Raw genomic sequence first — 16,916 nt, forward strand, 5'->3', positions numbered from 1 at the left:
TGTGGGAACACGGACACGCTACAATCACAGCGTGTATCCGTAATCCTCGTTAAAGGAAACAAAGAATTTGGTGTCCAGGCACAGACGGTGCGGGTCATGGATCTGCCGCACCGCAACCGAAAGAGCACCAAGACACACGGGCCAGGCATCAAGCCGAAGATGTTAATCGGTCTTGATTACGCCACCCTAATGGTATCTACAGGCCCGCCAGTCCTACAAGAGGACGGGCGGCTAACCATCGAGACGGCCCTAGGAGCCGTCACCTACGGCGGGGCTGTGCACCCCGCCTTTGAATTACCCCCAGACGGCCAGGGTGAAAGGGACTTAGCGGAACTGGTAAAGAAGAGCTTCGCCGTTGACTCGCTAGGTGTAACCACCCTGGAACGTTGCCGCGCCGCAGATGTGCGAGCGGCGGAGCTCATGAGCAGCTCAACCACACAACTACCATCCGGACGATGGGAGACCGGTTTACTGTGGGCGAAAGACGGGGATTCTTTGCCCTGCAACCGGCAAGCAGCCATGAAGCGGCTGCACTCCCTGGAAAATAAACTACGGAAGGATCCGATACTGGCGATCGCATATCGCGCCAAGATGGCGGACTACATTGAAAAGGGATACGCCGTCAAACTAAGCCGCGAGGAGGTAGACGCCCACCATTCGCGCAAATGGTACCTGCCCCACTTCGCGGTGACAAACCCCAACAAGCCTGGCAAGATAAGGGTCGTGTTCGACGCCGCCGCCCAGTTCCAGAGGACGGCGTTGAACGACCATCTACTGACGGGACCTGACCTGCTTTCATCCCTCCTCGGAAACGTGATCCGCTTCAGAGAGGGACGAGTAGCCATCGCGGCCGACATACGGGAGATGTTCCTGCGGATAAGAATCCGGGAAGCCGACCAGCAATCGCAGCGGTTCCTATGGCGGACGCAGGACGGGCAGGAGCCCGACACGTTTGTCTTCGCGTCCATGATGTTTGGAGCGAAGTGCTCACCCAGCAGCGCGCAATTCGTGCGAAACACAGTCGCACGAGCACACGCGAAAGAATTTCCCGCCGCAGCAGAGGCGATCGAGCACAATATGTACATGGATGACTACCTAGACGCCACAGACAGCGAAGAAACAGCTGCAAGCCTGGTACGAGATGTTACCCTCGTACTCGGCAATGGCGGGTTCCGGCTCACCGGGTGGGCTTCAAACAAACCAGATGTCCTGGAAGAAGTAAAGGCCGACGACCGGGCCAATACAGCAGTCACCATAGGGGAAGAAGTAATGACGGAGCGGGTCCTCGGGATCGTATGGGATCCCAAGAGCGACCTATTTATATTTCGGCACGGAGCCGAAAGTGCAGCCATCCCGGAGCGACCCACCAAGCGCGGCATGTTGAGCGCCGCCATGAGTATCTTCGACCCAGTAGGCTTCATTGCGTGCCTCACGATACGGGCGAAGATATTGCTGCAAGCCATCTGGAGGACAAACACAGGTTGGGACCAACCGCTGCAACCGGACCACGCCGAAAAGTGGTTGGAATGGCGCGACCTGCTGGCAGCGAACGGCTGTACAATACCGAGATGCTCGCTGCAAGGGCAGAAAGAACCCGTGACACTGCACGTGTTCTGCGACGCGTCAGAGCAGGCATGCTGCACAGTGGCATACTTTGTGGGGGCCGACACCACAAGTTTCGCAATGGCGAAGTGCAAGGTGGCCCCCCTAAAGCCTCTGTCAGTGCCTAGACTAGAACTCCAGGCAGCGCTACTAGCGGCAAGGATGGCCGCCACCATAAAAAAAGAGAGTCGAGCTCTCATCACCCAAACCGTGTTCTGGACGGACTCGAGCACGGTCCTGTGTTGGCTGCGAACCGACCCACTGCGGTACAGCACGTTCGTCGCAAACAGGCTGGGCGAGATTGACGAGCTCACAGACGTACGGGACTGGAAATGGGTCCCCACCAAGGACAACCCAGCCGACATAGGGACCCGCGACAAGGGCCCACCCGACCTTGCGAGGTCGGGACTATGGTTCGGAGGCCCCGGCTTCCTGAGAAAAGGGGAAGCCGACTGGCCGAAAGAGAAGAAGTTACTACAACAACCGGACGAGAAGACGCTGGAGCGGAAACAACCCCGCCACTTCGTGGGCCACATCAGACGGACGGAGGCCCTACCCCAGGTGCAGCGCTTCTCGTCGTGGACCCGACTCGTCAGGGCGACGGCATGGGTGCTGCGATTCATCGCACGATGCCGCCGCCACGAGTCCCTACCGTCCCCAGGGGGGACCTTTGAACTTCACGCCTCAGAAACACGGGCCGCAGAAATCATGCTGCTGAAGCGGTCCCAGGAGACGGCTTTCGGAGAAGAGCTGGAGCTCCTGAGACGAAAGGCGCCTATCCCGCCGCACAGCCGCCTCCATGCAGCGGCACCCTTCTTAGACAAAGAGGGAGTCATCCGGATGGGAACGCGCATCCAAGCGGCACAGAGCTTCGCAGAGGACTGCAGCGCGCCGCCTATCATGGACGGGACCTGCCCATACACCCGGCTGCTGATCACGCACAGCCACCGGAAGGGTGGCCACCCGGGAGTCGAGAGGACGATCGCCGACCTGAGAGCCAGCTACCTCATCCTGCGACTCCGCGGGGCTGTGAGGAAGATAACACGATGGTGCCCGCTGTGTAAAATGCTGCGCAGCCGGCCCCAACCCCCGCTGATGGGGCAACTGCCTGAGGCCCGACTGGCCTTCAGGACGCCGCCGTTCACGCACTGCGGGCTTGACTTCTTCGGGCCGATGATGATCACCAACGGCCGAAGAAAAGAAAAGCGCTATGGGGCACTGTTCACCTGCCTCACCACACGCGCGATCCACCTGGAGCTAGCGTCGTCCCTCGAAAGCGACTCCGCCATAATGGCCATAAGAAGGATGGCCGCCCGCAGAGGCTGCCCACACGCGTTATACTCGGACAACGCTACCAACTTCAGGGGAGCGGACAAAGAGCTGAAACAGGCCGTAGACGAGCTCCTGGCGGACCCCAGAATGCTCGCCGAACTTACAGTTCGCAAAATTGAGTGGAAATTCATTCCGCCCTCATCACCTCATATGGGGGGAGCGTGGGAAAGACTCGTGAGATCTGTAAAACGAGCCCTCCACGCAACCCTCAACGAGCAGGCTCCAAGAGAGGAGACCCTCAAAACCATATTGGCTGAAGCAGAGTACACCGTGAACAATCACCCGCTCACGCATGTGTCAACCAAGCCCAACGACGAAGCACCGCTGACCCCGAACCACTTCTTGCTCGGGTCAGCCAACACACAGCCAACTCTGGCATATTATAACAAAAGGGAAGAAGGGGCCTGCCTTCATAAGCAATGGAGGATCGCCCAGAAAATGGCCGACATGTTTTGGCGCCGATGGCTGAGGGAGTATCTTCCCACCTTGGCGCACAGGAAGAAATGGCGCGAGCCCGCGCCTCCAATACAGGTCGGGGACCTCGCGCTCATCATGGACCCAAATCTGCCGCGGAATTCTTGGCCTCGCGGCAGAGTCACCCGTGCAGAACCAGCAGCTGACGGACAAGTACGAGTCGTCGAGGTGCGGACCACCAACGGCACCTACACCAGACCAGCGGTGAAGATCGCCGTACTAATGAAGGAAGAGGAACAACGCGCCCAGCAGGAAAATAGTACAGACTAGCTGCACGGGGGGAGTGTTCCGGACGCGTAAAATCGAATAAATTAAAATAATACATTAATTAGAAAGGATCCCCGGTAAATGTATAGAACTGATGGCTGGGCTCTCAATAAAGATAAAATGGTCACTTTCGAGCCTGGCCTCAGTATTACCGGGGAAAAATAGCTAGGTTAAAATGAATAAAATGTACAAAAATATATTATGTAAATGTCATGTTGCGCGCGTCGCGGCTGCCGACGAAATGGCCCGTACGGGCATTGAGCGCCCGTATTTACGCCACCTGCGGCCGGCGGCATGTAGCGAGTGGCGGGGAAAGATTACCCCCACCACTCCGAGGCAGCCGGCGCGGGTGGGATGGCCGACTCACGGAGCCCGACGCGCACCGCTTTATAAGGCGGTCAATTGGAGATATTAAATCAGTTGAGTTCCTAACTCTGAACAGTTCACACGTGTTTTATTCCGTTCTCCGTCCTGTTCGCCTTCCTGCACTTCGCTCTTCGCTCCGCTCTGCCTGCTGACTGCCTTCGCCTCTCTGCACCACTTGGACCGGGTGGAAAGTCCTTTTCAGGGCTATTGAGGTTGACTTGCGGTCGGCGCAGCTGTGCTCCTACCTTCCGACTTTGTCTTTGGCTCTGTCTGGGAGGGCGGCTTCCCACTTACGCCGGGAAGCTTGACTGCGGCAGACGCGGGTGACGAACCGGCGAAACTTTCATCGTGGTAACGCGTACGTTACAGATAACATTGTTGTGTTGCGGTGTGTTGGGGAGCTATCTGTCGCATATCGCGTCAATGCATACTATATGGACAGAAATACGCCACGACACACCACACTAGAACACTGTTATTTTATCCACACAATATCCATAGAACAGATATGCGCCAGACAGCTCCTAAACACACCACAAAAAACGCAATACGACATAACAATGTAATCCTACCTTAAGACAATGGTCATGGTGAGGTATTTTGATACTGCACATCGTATATAAGGACTTGAGTCTATTTGGCAGTGCCCACAAAAATGTAAAATTGCTCGTTGCTGAACGAGAAAAGCTGCCCAAGGGAACTCTATAAAATCTGGTAGCCGTAGCAGTAAGAAGATGGCTGGGAGACAATTGCACATATAGAGTTTTATAAAGGAATATGGAAGACTAGCCATTTCCAAGACTCACGACCTGATGAAGCACACACTATGATTCATACGCACTTCATACATTCACCATTCGTAGTCAAGATATATTTATAAGGAATTTACCAATTAGAAATGAGTAACTTCAGCCCGACGGGAAATTGGATACAAAAAATGATTTCTTACGCGCGGTAAAAATTGGAGCATTTAATTAAACGGCAAAGTTTCTTGAAAGTAGACGAAAATTTTTTAAAGAATTAAAAAAATAAAAACGAACTATTTTGAACGACGTCACTAGTTCAATCAATGATAAGAGAGTTATGGAAGATTTTCGGTTTACTTATCGTCAACGGACTAACCGTCAGAACTAACCGAGAAGAAGCGGAAGAAAACTTGAATGTCACACGCGGATTAATTTCAGAAATACAAAACTTGAAAAAAAAAAAAATTACTTTTTTTACATAATATTGATTGTGCATTGGCGGGCTTATTGCCAAATGGCAATTTCTTCCAACCAACCAATAAAATAAAAGTTTATTTTTATAATTCATTCATTTAAGTTAAAACAAATTCAATAGAAAATAAAGATAAAAAAAAGCTAAGGATATTTAAAAATAAAAGTATTTGTGTATAAATTACCTTAAATAATTACCATTACATAATGGGAAAAAAGAAAAAAGAGGAAAGGAAGAGAGATTAAGGAAGAGAAAGGAGATGCTTTTTCAGACGTGATTTAAAAAAAAAAAATTATAGCGCTGATAATACGCTACATATTAAAAAAAAAACACAACTTCCTCATTGCAGTAGTCGTTATACTAGTCACTAGTCACCGCCTCCGCCTACATCAAACAGTCATCGACTTCGCATACAAAAAAAATATGTACTGTTATATTCATAATTTTTTTTATCGCCCATTGATAAAGATAGCAATGCGACAAATCGAATGTATCGCGTGTTTTTTCCCGTTGGTTCGTATAAATTATGTTCAAAACCGCTTTGTTTCAAGTACACAGCGGTCAAATGAATTAGATAAAATACAAGAAAATCTGAAAAAGGCCCAATAGGCATATATTTTCTTTACACCAACATTTTCAAAAATAACAAATAAAAAGGTGAATTCAATTTTAGAGACACTGTTTACTAATAAATATAAAACTATAATGATAATACAAACGGGTGGCGGAACGGGCTCATGTTGTGGTAGAGCGAAGTTCAAAGCTCGGACCTCTGATCCGTAAGCCTACAAAACTCCAGGTCCTCAATTACAACAGGAAATTATTACCTTTAATTTTCTTTAAAGTAAAATTGAACTATCTCTACAAAAAAATATTTCTATGTTTTTTATAAATATCATATGTTCAATTACAGGTTACATATACATAGGATTCTAGTTCCTCGTCTCCAATTATGATATATAGAAGCTAGATTACAGCACGTCTTGCATTTACAGAGCGCATGGACAGTACGAAATCTAGCCCCTATTTACATTTTTATTTTTGAAGAAATATTTGCGTTCTTATGATTTACCCAAATATTCAATTTAAGGGCCATTTTCAACGAGTTGTAAATAGCTCACTATTAGAAAATGGAATCAAGTTGGGGTAGAGTGGGATTCGAACCACAGACCTTTGGTCCGCGAGTCCGAGACACTAGCCACAGGACCACAATCCGATTTAAACTTGACAATGAAGTTTAGAGTTTAAGCGATATTTTAGAAAACGAAATAAAAAACACATTTATAAAAATAGAAGTCACATAGGTTACAATAAGTCTTGGAGCTACTGAGCGCATGGACGGTTTAAATTCTAGACCCCATTTACTAAATTTAGATATTTGATAGTTGATAACATTTACATAATATGATAGCTAACATCACAAAAAGTCTTGCAGTTACAAAGCGCATCGACGAGTGGAATTTCAGCAACATAAGAATGATTTTGAAAAGTTTACAATAAAAATATTTAAGAAAACAATAATAATATATCGAGCAAAGAACTAGTAAATATGGCAATTAAGTGAACATGTAACAGCACAAAAAGTAAACGATAAAAAACTAAGTTACCGACGAAGACACTTGAATTTTTTTTTTCGAATATTAACATTTTCATCATGTGACAGGTCATAAGCCCTGTAAACACCCATACTTTCACATTCCTTCCTCTAAAATGTTATCCATATCAGTTGCGTAATTTTTTAATTGAACGAAATTTAACTTTCTGAAGTTAATAATTAAAATGAACATTTATAAGCTTTTCATATAGTCAAGTTTTTTAATGTTTCGGTGTATTGGCAAATAAATACAGGGTGTTCTTTAAACCCTGTCACATCCGAAACCACGGTGATCAGTATGGGCAAGAAGACAAATTGGCAAATTTAAAAAAATATTTAGGAACGCAGAAATTAAAAAAAATAATAATTAAAAAAAACAAATGATTGCTTACTTCTGCAGGGCAGAAGCGAGGGGGGCGTGGCCACGTGGTTAACGATGTATCAGACTCCCTCCCACTCCCTTCGTTTCGCCCTTGCAGAAGTAAGCAACCATTTGTTTTTTTCAATATTTTATTTTTGAAAATTTTATTCGTTCTAAAAATGTATTTTAATGTGCCAATATGTCTTATTTCTCATACTGATCATCGTGGTTTCGGATGTGACAGGGTTTAAAGAACACCCTGAGAGGAGAGAGGAGAGAGAAGAGAGAAAAAAGAAGAAAGAGGAAAGGAGGGTATAGGTATCGGATGCATCCCAATTTTTTTCGTGACGATAATTTTAATAGGGATAAAAACAATTCGATGCACTTTTCCGTATGAAAAATAAATATGGCAAAAATAATATTTTGTACGAACTTTGTTCGGAGTCTGAATACAAAGATCCGCAGGTAGATATCATCATCATTCCCTTTCCGCACCTAATGGTGCATAGGGCACTGCATTGGTACACCATTCGTTGCGTATCTTGATCATTTTTGTTGCATGAAGCAGGGACTATGAAATATTCTAGTGTGAAAACACTATTTTAAATAATATTTCATATCATCCATGTCGGGAATCGAACCCGAGAATGGTAGATCATGGTAGGCCAACGCGCTGACTATTACACCACGAGGCCGAGGCAGGTAGATATTAGTAACGAAAATAATTATATATTAAGTCTGACAGACTAACGACCTACGAATGTGGAGATTGTGCAAGTGGTTCACAAGCGCCGTCGAAAGTTATTTTGGTAAGATATTTTTAGTTTAGACCAGGTATACAATTGCATTCAACTTAACATCTGCTGGGTACAATTTCGATATCGGGTCATTCAGCCGTTTTTGGAAACAGAACCATTCGATCCACATTAGATTTACTGTGCAATGACCCCAATTTCGCGAGAAGAGAGAATCAACCATTCAACCACTCGAAATGAAGATGACGAAATAACTGCATTGTGAAATGACGATACAAAAAGTGACCAATAAACGAAATAATATTATAATACCGTGCAACGATATAATAACATGTTGATATGGTGATAAAATATGGGTACGGCAGGAATATATGGTATAACTAACAAAAACGATAAGGTATAATATGCTGATATAGGTGAAAATGAAGTCGGTTCAACGATGATATGGTAAGAAAAGACAGTATGTACCTACAATGAAAAATGATACGATGAGAAAATGATGGTACAGCAAAAAATCCTCAGAATAGCAGAACAACGGCGGATGTGTGAAAAATGCGACATATCAACCGAAATATCAAATTATATACTTATCAAGTTATGAATCGGGTTGTGGTCACGTGGCTAGTGACTCGGACTCGCGGCTCAAAGGTCCGTGGTTCGAATCCTACTCTACCCCAACTTGATTCCCATTCTCTAATAGTGAGTTATTTACAACTAGTTGAAAATGGCCCTTAAAATGAAATATTTGGGTGAATTATAAGAACGCAAATATTTCTTTTTTTTTTAAATAAAAAATAAAAAGTTGTGACAAAGTTTTTTTTTAAAAAGTAAACCACTCACACGTAAAGTTAAAGAAAATCACATTCGTCGTAGTTCTACGATCATGACGAAATGATGTTACGGCCAGAAAATTATGATTCGGAGAGAATATGTTAATGGTGAGAAAATGGCGGTACGAGAAAATAATGTTATGGTCAGAAATTATGATTCGGAGAGAATATTTTGACAGTGAGAAAAAGACAGTACAACAAGAAAGCAAAAAACTGTTGATACGAAGAGAAAATGATCGTGTGGCAAAAAAAATTTGCATCAATAATAAATTATGAAGCAATACACACCAGAAATTGTGAAATTGCTGAGGAGAAAACATAAAGAAAATGTGGAAGAAACGTGTTTCAAATGGAACGAAATTCTTAAAATGTCACCGACATGAAACATTGAAAAGCAGTAGTGGCGATTCCTATTATGCAAGTACGAATAAATGGTCAAATACCGTTATTGCATGTGCATGTAAATATTCATTTATATTCCTCTCTAGTGTTTTACCTTGTTGATTGATCGACAGCAAAGCGTGTGATTAGAAGGTAGATAAAAGAAAGTGATAATGTTTTATGCGCCTTGCACAGTAAAGTTACCTCTGAACTATGAATAGACAGATATTTTGGTAATGGCGTCCGAGAATAACCGCTTTCACTTTAAGCCTCTGGATCTAATCGTGGAAATACCGGATTTAAACATACACTTTTAGCAGAAAAACGTTTTTTCTAATCCTTTCACTTTCATATAATGTTATATAATCATCTTTTTTTCGATCACTTTTGGAACAAACTTTCTTTTAAGATGTTTTTATTTTCTTTAACTAATTTTACTAATTAATAATTTAAATAAAGATAATAATCATGGTTTATTAACAAATATAAGAATTTCTTTACCTACTACACACACACTTAGGTAATAGATTTCTCTGGATCATGTCTAGTCTGCCTAACTAGGTACAACCTGTTTTGAGGCAGACATTTTTATGCAAAAAAACAATAAAATCACTACCTACTAGTTAATTTATTATAAAGTTATACAATATTAATTAATATCATTTATTATTTTACAATGTTTTTTAGTACATTTTCCGATTTTTCTCTACGTAATTTTCTAAAAATTATTGATTTTTGAATAGATTCGAGAGGTTTTAATATTGATTTATTAGTGCGTCCCCATCCTATTTTGCAATAAGTTATAATAGAGTTACATAAAATAAAAAATTAAAATGAATTAAACTAATTTTATAGAAATCATCATTATCATACCCCCCTCACGGCACCCGGTGGTGCAAGGACATTGTATCGGTACATCAAATGCAGCGTATCTTGATCATCTGTTACATGAAGATGATCAGTCTTACGGGTTGTGGTCCCGTGACTACTGTCACGGACTCGCGGATCAGAGGTCCGAGGTTCGAACCAGACATGACCCCAACACGATCCCCATTTTCTAATAGCGAGCTATTTACAACGCGTTGAAAATGACCCCAATATTGAAATATTTAAGTAAATCAAAGGAAAGCAAATATTTCTGTTTCCAAAAAAATAAAATACTGCTGTGCAAAATAATCTTTAAAACAATAAAAAAAAGTCGAATCAGCCAGTAATCGAACTCGCACCTTAAACACGGTAGGCGAAGGCATCAACCATCACACTACGAGGTGGACTTATCTAAACACGATTTTCCTTTTCGGGATTTTTACCCGAGTAGTAATTGCGTCTAAAACACCCTGTTATGATTCTGGTTCTATACATCATCATTCCCTTTCCGCACCTAATGGTGCATAGGACACTACATTGGTACACCAATCGCAGCGTATCTCGATCATTTTTGTAACATGAAGGTAAGGTGATCAGTCTAACGCTTCAGGTACCAGTCTAGGGACTATGAAATATTCTATTGTAAAAATACCTTTTTAAATAATATTTCATATCAACCATTTTGGGAATCGAACCCGAGACCTCTTGCATGGTAGGCAAATACGCACGACATGACACCACGAGGCCAACAGTTCTATAGAGAACAGTATTATTATTTTCACACACATAACTAGATTTTTCACCCGTCCGAGTACTGACAAAATTTTACAGTACATAAACTCATTCGATTTTACAATAAATTCATACTTTTGAGCGTTTTTGTAGTAATGTGGTTATTATTTTATCATGGATAACATATGAAGCGCCACTTTCGTGATATAAAAAATGAAAGAGGTTTAGCGTTAGAAAGGTACATACTGCCATCATAAGAAAAAAGGGAGTAACATATCGTCGGAATTAATGAACAACGCCGGATGTGCAAAAAATGTTACATTGACTTTCTTTTATTTTTGATATTGAAAAAGTTATACAGAGGATTTTTTTCCAGGTTTGAAAAAATATGTATGTCTATATATATAACTAACCTAAGTATCAAATGGCATACTTTTGTACTTATCAAGTTCTGACATAAACTGTCAAAAAAATAAATTAAACCACTTTCACGTAAAGTTGACGAAAATCACATGCATCGTTGTTCTACGATCCCGACGTATATTCATGCAAGCGTGTGTAATTTTCCAAATATTGATTTCAATATAATATTTCATAGAGTTAAGTATACGTTATTATTATTTTGTAATATGTATCAGTATATAAATAAATAAATTTAACATTTCGGAATTTTTTAACAATTTGGAAGTTGTGCCATTCTTCGAATGACGTAAGTGAAAAACACCTAAAACACTGAGTGTATACATGGAGTGTGTATTGAAATAACGAAAAAGGGAGGCGAAGGGTGTGTCTAGCGACTAATAAAGTTAAAAGCTTAGGGAGTGTCGCTTAGAATTAATTGTTCGGGGCATAGGTAATACGATAAATTTGAATTGAGAAAATAATCTTGTACAATCAAATAGGAATGCGTGCATTTTTGACATAATTTTAAATTGCACATAAACAAATAATAGTATAATATTGCATCATTCTTCGTAATTTGTTTGTGAGATGTATAAAGCTCGTCTTACATGGGTAATAAACTGTGCTCGGCTCGACTGTGGAATCATCTCCCATCCACCATCAAAGATGTTAATACATTATCTCTGTTTAAATTACGTCTGAAGAAACATCTCCTTTCTCTTCCTTAATCTCTCCTCCTTTTCTCTTTCCTCTTTTTTCCTTTTTCCCAATGAGTAATATTTTTGATTTGAGGTAATTTATAAACAAATACGTTTATTTATATTTTTATATATCGTTAGCTTTTTAATCTTTATTTTCTATTGAATATGTTCTGTAACTTGAATTATAAAAATAAAAGTATTATTTTATTGGTTGGTTGGAAGAAATTGCCATTTGCCAATAAGCCCGCCAATGTACAAAAAACATTATGCACAAAAAGTTAAATAAATAAATAAAAAATAAAAAGGAAAAAGATCTTGCTTAGAATCTCATCCAGTTTTTTGTACAATAATTCTTGTGCCAAATTTTGGGCCATTTTATTTGCTATTTTACACGGGGTACTTTCTTTCGGGGGATTGAAAATTGCGCGTAAGCAAGCGCAGTAGGTAGATGTTTTCGGCGCCATGACAGATAACGGGCAGTTTCACAGTTGAAAAATCGAGTTCATCAAATCATTTTGTAAAGACGCGACAAATAAAAAATTAACAATATATTTTTCTGCGATCGACGATCATCATCAGGATTCTAAAATAACATGAATCGTGAACCTTATTTGAAATCAGTATTTACATAAAAGAAAGGCAAGCGTGAAGTGAAAAAAGCAGTGAAACAGACGAGACCGAGGATAAATAAAGTGACCCAAGCAACAACTAATACGCGTTGACAGTTGAAGTTGACAGTTAACAGTATCACAGGCGTGGGATGCGCGCGCAGATCTTGGTTCAAATATTTGATAAAAAATAGGACGTCTTCTAATTCTTCTCATTTTGACCACAGATTTCACCAGATTTGTACATTGTTTTATATGACAATATTAATTTATTCATTTGTATTACTTTTTTTACATTAAAGATAACGTTCCTTCACTTGGGTATCCCGTGCCGAGGGAGACATTACACATAATTTTAAAACATGCCTTATTTAACATAATTCAATAATAATCTCAAATACATATAAAATATAATAAAACCAAATAAAACACACAAATAAAAACACTGTAAATAAAAACATCTTTCTCCGTGCGCATCCACCTTCATTATCCATTTTATAACGATAGTACTGGATCAAATCTTGCATAAGATCTTGTACTATTTTCTTTGGAAAGAAAATAACAAAAAAAAACTGAGATACATATCGATTAAAAAACATTTTATGATATAACAGATCAATGTTCATCGATCGTCACATTAAAAATAAACGCAACATTTAAATTTCATTAAAAAAACAAATAGCCATTAGAAATTCAAGGCATATTAACAATGACATAATATTCGATGATGCTGAATAAATAATTTAGAAATCGTAGGTAGGTACTTGTGTAAATGCACCGTTGGGTTAAAAAGTTGACTTTCATTCTGGATGTTTAATGATCAACGCAAATAGACAAGCATAATGGCCAAATAGAAGGTAGGGATCGCGGGCGCGGCAGAAAGCGAAAAATCAGGAAGGCGACACGACGAACCAGTACGGGGAAATTAATCGGAATGAAAACGTAATAGGGCCACGAAGGAGGTTTGTTTTTGGTGAAATAAGCTTGAAAGTTAAAAAAATAATATGTTTTTCTAAAAAAAATGACTGAACTATTTTAAATATGACTTATCCAGCGGTTACAATGACGAGAACATGATAATGAAAATAATTATTTTTTGGGTAGATAAAAAACAGGATTTCACCCCCTAAGGAGTCATCAAGATTAACAAATTACAACAGGGATGTAATTTTTTAATCTTAATGATACCCTGGGGGTGAAATCCAGTCTTTTGTCTACAAACATTTGGATAAACTCAAAATATTGTAATAAAACCAACTGGTCCAAGAAGACGTTTAAAAATTGGAAAATTCTCTCTTCTGGTATGTGAATTTTTTTTATTTTTTTTACAATATACATAAGAGGCAAAACAGAGTATTCAAAAAATAAAGGATAATTACATAGCAATGAAATACATATTGATAATTCAATAACATGAATCGCTTTGCAACAAAAAGGTTTCAGCTCTTTAACTTCACTAAAATCAACAGAAGGAAGAATTAAGAAATATGGATGCTCAGACAAAGGCAAAATGGTGAATGTTACACGGTGTAATAAAGTGGCCACTTAAACCAGCCAATGACAAGTCATCAGCCCTGTAAATGCATAGACTTCCATATTCCCTTCTCTAAAATGTTCTCCATCCCTGTTGTAATTTGTTAATAAAAATTTTGTTCGACTAAAAAATAATGTATTTGTACTTCTCAAATACAAGGATTCCGGTATGCTTACCCTCAACGGACCAATCGGCAGAACTAACCGAGAAGAAGCGGAAGAGAACTTGAGACGTCACACGCGGATTAATGTCAGAAAAACAAAACTTAAGGAAAGCATAGAGCGCTGATAATACGATACATAAAATTTTTTTTTTGGCTTAGTTTAATAGTCTTTTGACAAATAAAAAAAATAACCACTGAACTTCATCATTAGTTGAGTCATTATATTTAAGTTTATTATACTACAGTTTAGCCCGCCTCATGGTCTAATGGTTAGCGCATTGCCTACCATGTCAGAGGTCTCGGGTTTAATTCTCGACACGGTTGACATGAAATATTTATTTTACAGGGTGTTTTCACAATATAATTTTTCACAGGCCCTGGAGTTGCATCTGAAGCGTAATCCTGATCATCTTACCTATATACAAAAAAAATGATCGTGATATGATGAGGTTGTTGTACCAATGCAGTACCCTATACACCATTAGGTGAGGATAAGGAAATGGTGACGAATTGTATTTTATTTATAACGTGATCTTTATATTATACTATGAAAAGTTATCTGCTAGATAAAAAATAAAGATCTCGTTTATTTCTCTCTAGTTTTGTTTGTAAAATTTTATTATATATTTCTTTGAAATTGTTTAATTATATTTTATTTGTTGCTTTATTGTGAAAATTGAATTGAAGAAGAACAGCCTCCGTGGTGTAGTGGGCTAAACGCTTGACTCACGCACGGAAGGTTCCGGGTTCTATTTCGGGTCAGAACACAAAAATTTAATATGATTTTTCTCAAGACTTGGTGTTCTGCGATGTAATAGAGAAATACCACGTTTTTTTAACGACATTTTAAAAGTAATAAGGGTCTATGAAATACTGTCCAGTAAAATTTTCCGACTTAGCATAAAAAATATTTTTTAATTTGTAATTTTGAATTCCCGTAAAAACGGTCATCGCATTGGCCACGTTCCTAATACGTCACGATTCAGGTTAATTTTCAACATTGTTCCTTTACATTCAATTTTTTATAGAATAACGTCACGAATCTTGACGTCACAACTATCAATGCCGAACATGTCGCGTTTTTCTAGTGACATATTTTTTCATATTTTCTCTTTCAAAGCTATATATGAAAACATTTTTCAACACTATCTATAATGATTTTGAAAATACAATTAATTATTCTAGATCCATTTCATATATTTTTATCGGTATTCGTAGTGTGCGATATTTCCCTATTCACCACTGTAATTTATTGGTCCTCCTGCCTCCTGTGGTGCAAACAAACAAAACATAATTCCTTTATGAATTATTTATAAATTTAAATATATTATTATGTAGAATTTCTTTAACAGTTAAATATTAGCAACGGGCATTTCTAAATATCGAAAATATAATAAAAGCCATGATTCACATAAGAAAGGCAGAAAAGAAAGTAGGTAAATGAAAACACACGTTCGAGCGAATTATTACAATCCTATTATTTTAAAAGCGGTATTAGTCACATCGAACCTTTGCATTTGAATGTTCCCTAAAATATACAAAAGCTGACCTGGCCAAACGAAGGCTGCCCTTTACAACAAAAATTCGGATTGTATTCTGGTATAGTGTTTAAAATTAATACAACATAGTCAATGAGGTACAACGAGAAAATGGTTCAATTGACCTGCAACGGTGTAAAACCTAACAGATATATATTTTCATTCGTGTAAATAAAACCCAAATTATGAAATGAGTAGATAATTATTAATATTTTGTAATTACATTTTTCACAATTTTAAAGAACAAGAACATAACAAATAATGCACTGATAGCTAGTGTCTTAGTGTGCTATATTAACGAGTTACTCAAAGCTCAAAAATATAAACTAGGGACATATGCAAATCTAACAATTTTTAATAATAATTTTTGAGGGTACCTATTATTTGATATATTTGAGATGTAGCTAGTAGAGGAATAACGCGTTCATTTATCGGTGAATATAGTCTACAGATATTACAACATTTTTTGGTAAATCATACGAACGCTGAGAAAGCTTCATGTGTTAAATATTTTTGTCAAAGTAATTTTTAATTTGGACTATTTGCACTATCTAATTTGCCTCATATTATGCTGACCTTAGTCACATAAGCTATTTATATTAGATATTTTTATAACGAATAGTATAAATGTGAGAATATATACTAGACGTATGCGCCGATCAAAAAATCGTCGGCGGCGGAGCGACGTGAGGCCCTAAAATGGTCGGCGGTGGCGACGTAATCAGCGCGGTCTCAAAAGAAAAGATTGGCAATTTTTGCAACTCTATAATCTGGCATACTTTTTTAATTCTACAATACTCTTTTAGATCTTACTGAGAATTTATTAAAAATATAAAAAATGCACTATTTACAATTGCATGGCCACGTTCAGGCGGTGTTTTCCACACTGAAGTTGCGTATGTGACCTAAACGGATACGCACCCTAGTATACCTAGGCTGGATAGAAACTTAGTTCACAGGAGATGGAATCGAATATCTCACTCACCACACAAGCAGTTGAGAAACTCATTGTTGTCCTTCACGGTTTAGGTGAAAATAAATGGGCAATTCGCAAAGTGTACCCAATTGCAGCGGCCGTCTGTATCGTGACTCGTGACGAGATATATATTATATTACGAATACGCGCCAGGTTAAATACAAGTTCAAACGAATAAAGTTCGTCCCTAAACTCCAAGTAACTCAATAACCAGA

At 39.6% G+C, this 16,916-nt stretch overlaps 1 protein-coding gene across 1 annotated transcript; it reads left to right on the top strand.

Annotated features, from left to right (window-relative positions):
• The first annotated feature begins 96 nt into the window (after window positions 1-96).
• Window positions 97-3,678, top strand: LOC148279050 (uncharacterized). The gene has a single exon (XM_088230507.1). It carries the CDS (start codon window positions 97-99, stop codon window positions 3,676-3,678), a length of 3,582 nt encoding a protein of 1,193 aa, XP_088086633.1.
• The last annotated feature ends 13,238 nt before the right edge of the window (window positions 3,679-16,916 follow it).

Source organism: Micrasema longulum, unplaced genomic scaffold, assembly GCF_059751315.1.
Source record: "Micrasema longulum isolate JH-2025_06_02 unplaced genomic scaffold, ASM5975131v1 h1tg000776l, whole genome shotgun sequence".
Taxonomy (NCBI): domain Eukaryota; kingdom Metazoa; phylum Arthropoda; class Insecta; order Trichoptera; family Brachycentridae; genus Micrasema; species Micrasema longulum.

Excerpts from the sequence above, each read along its gene's own strand:
- LOC148279050 (XM_088230507.1), top strand. The coding sequence starts at position 97 with ATGGATCTGCCGCACCGCAACCGAAAGAGCACCAAGACACACGGGCCA.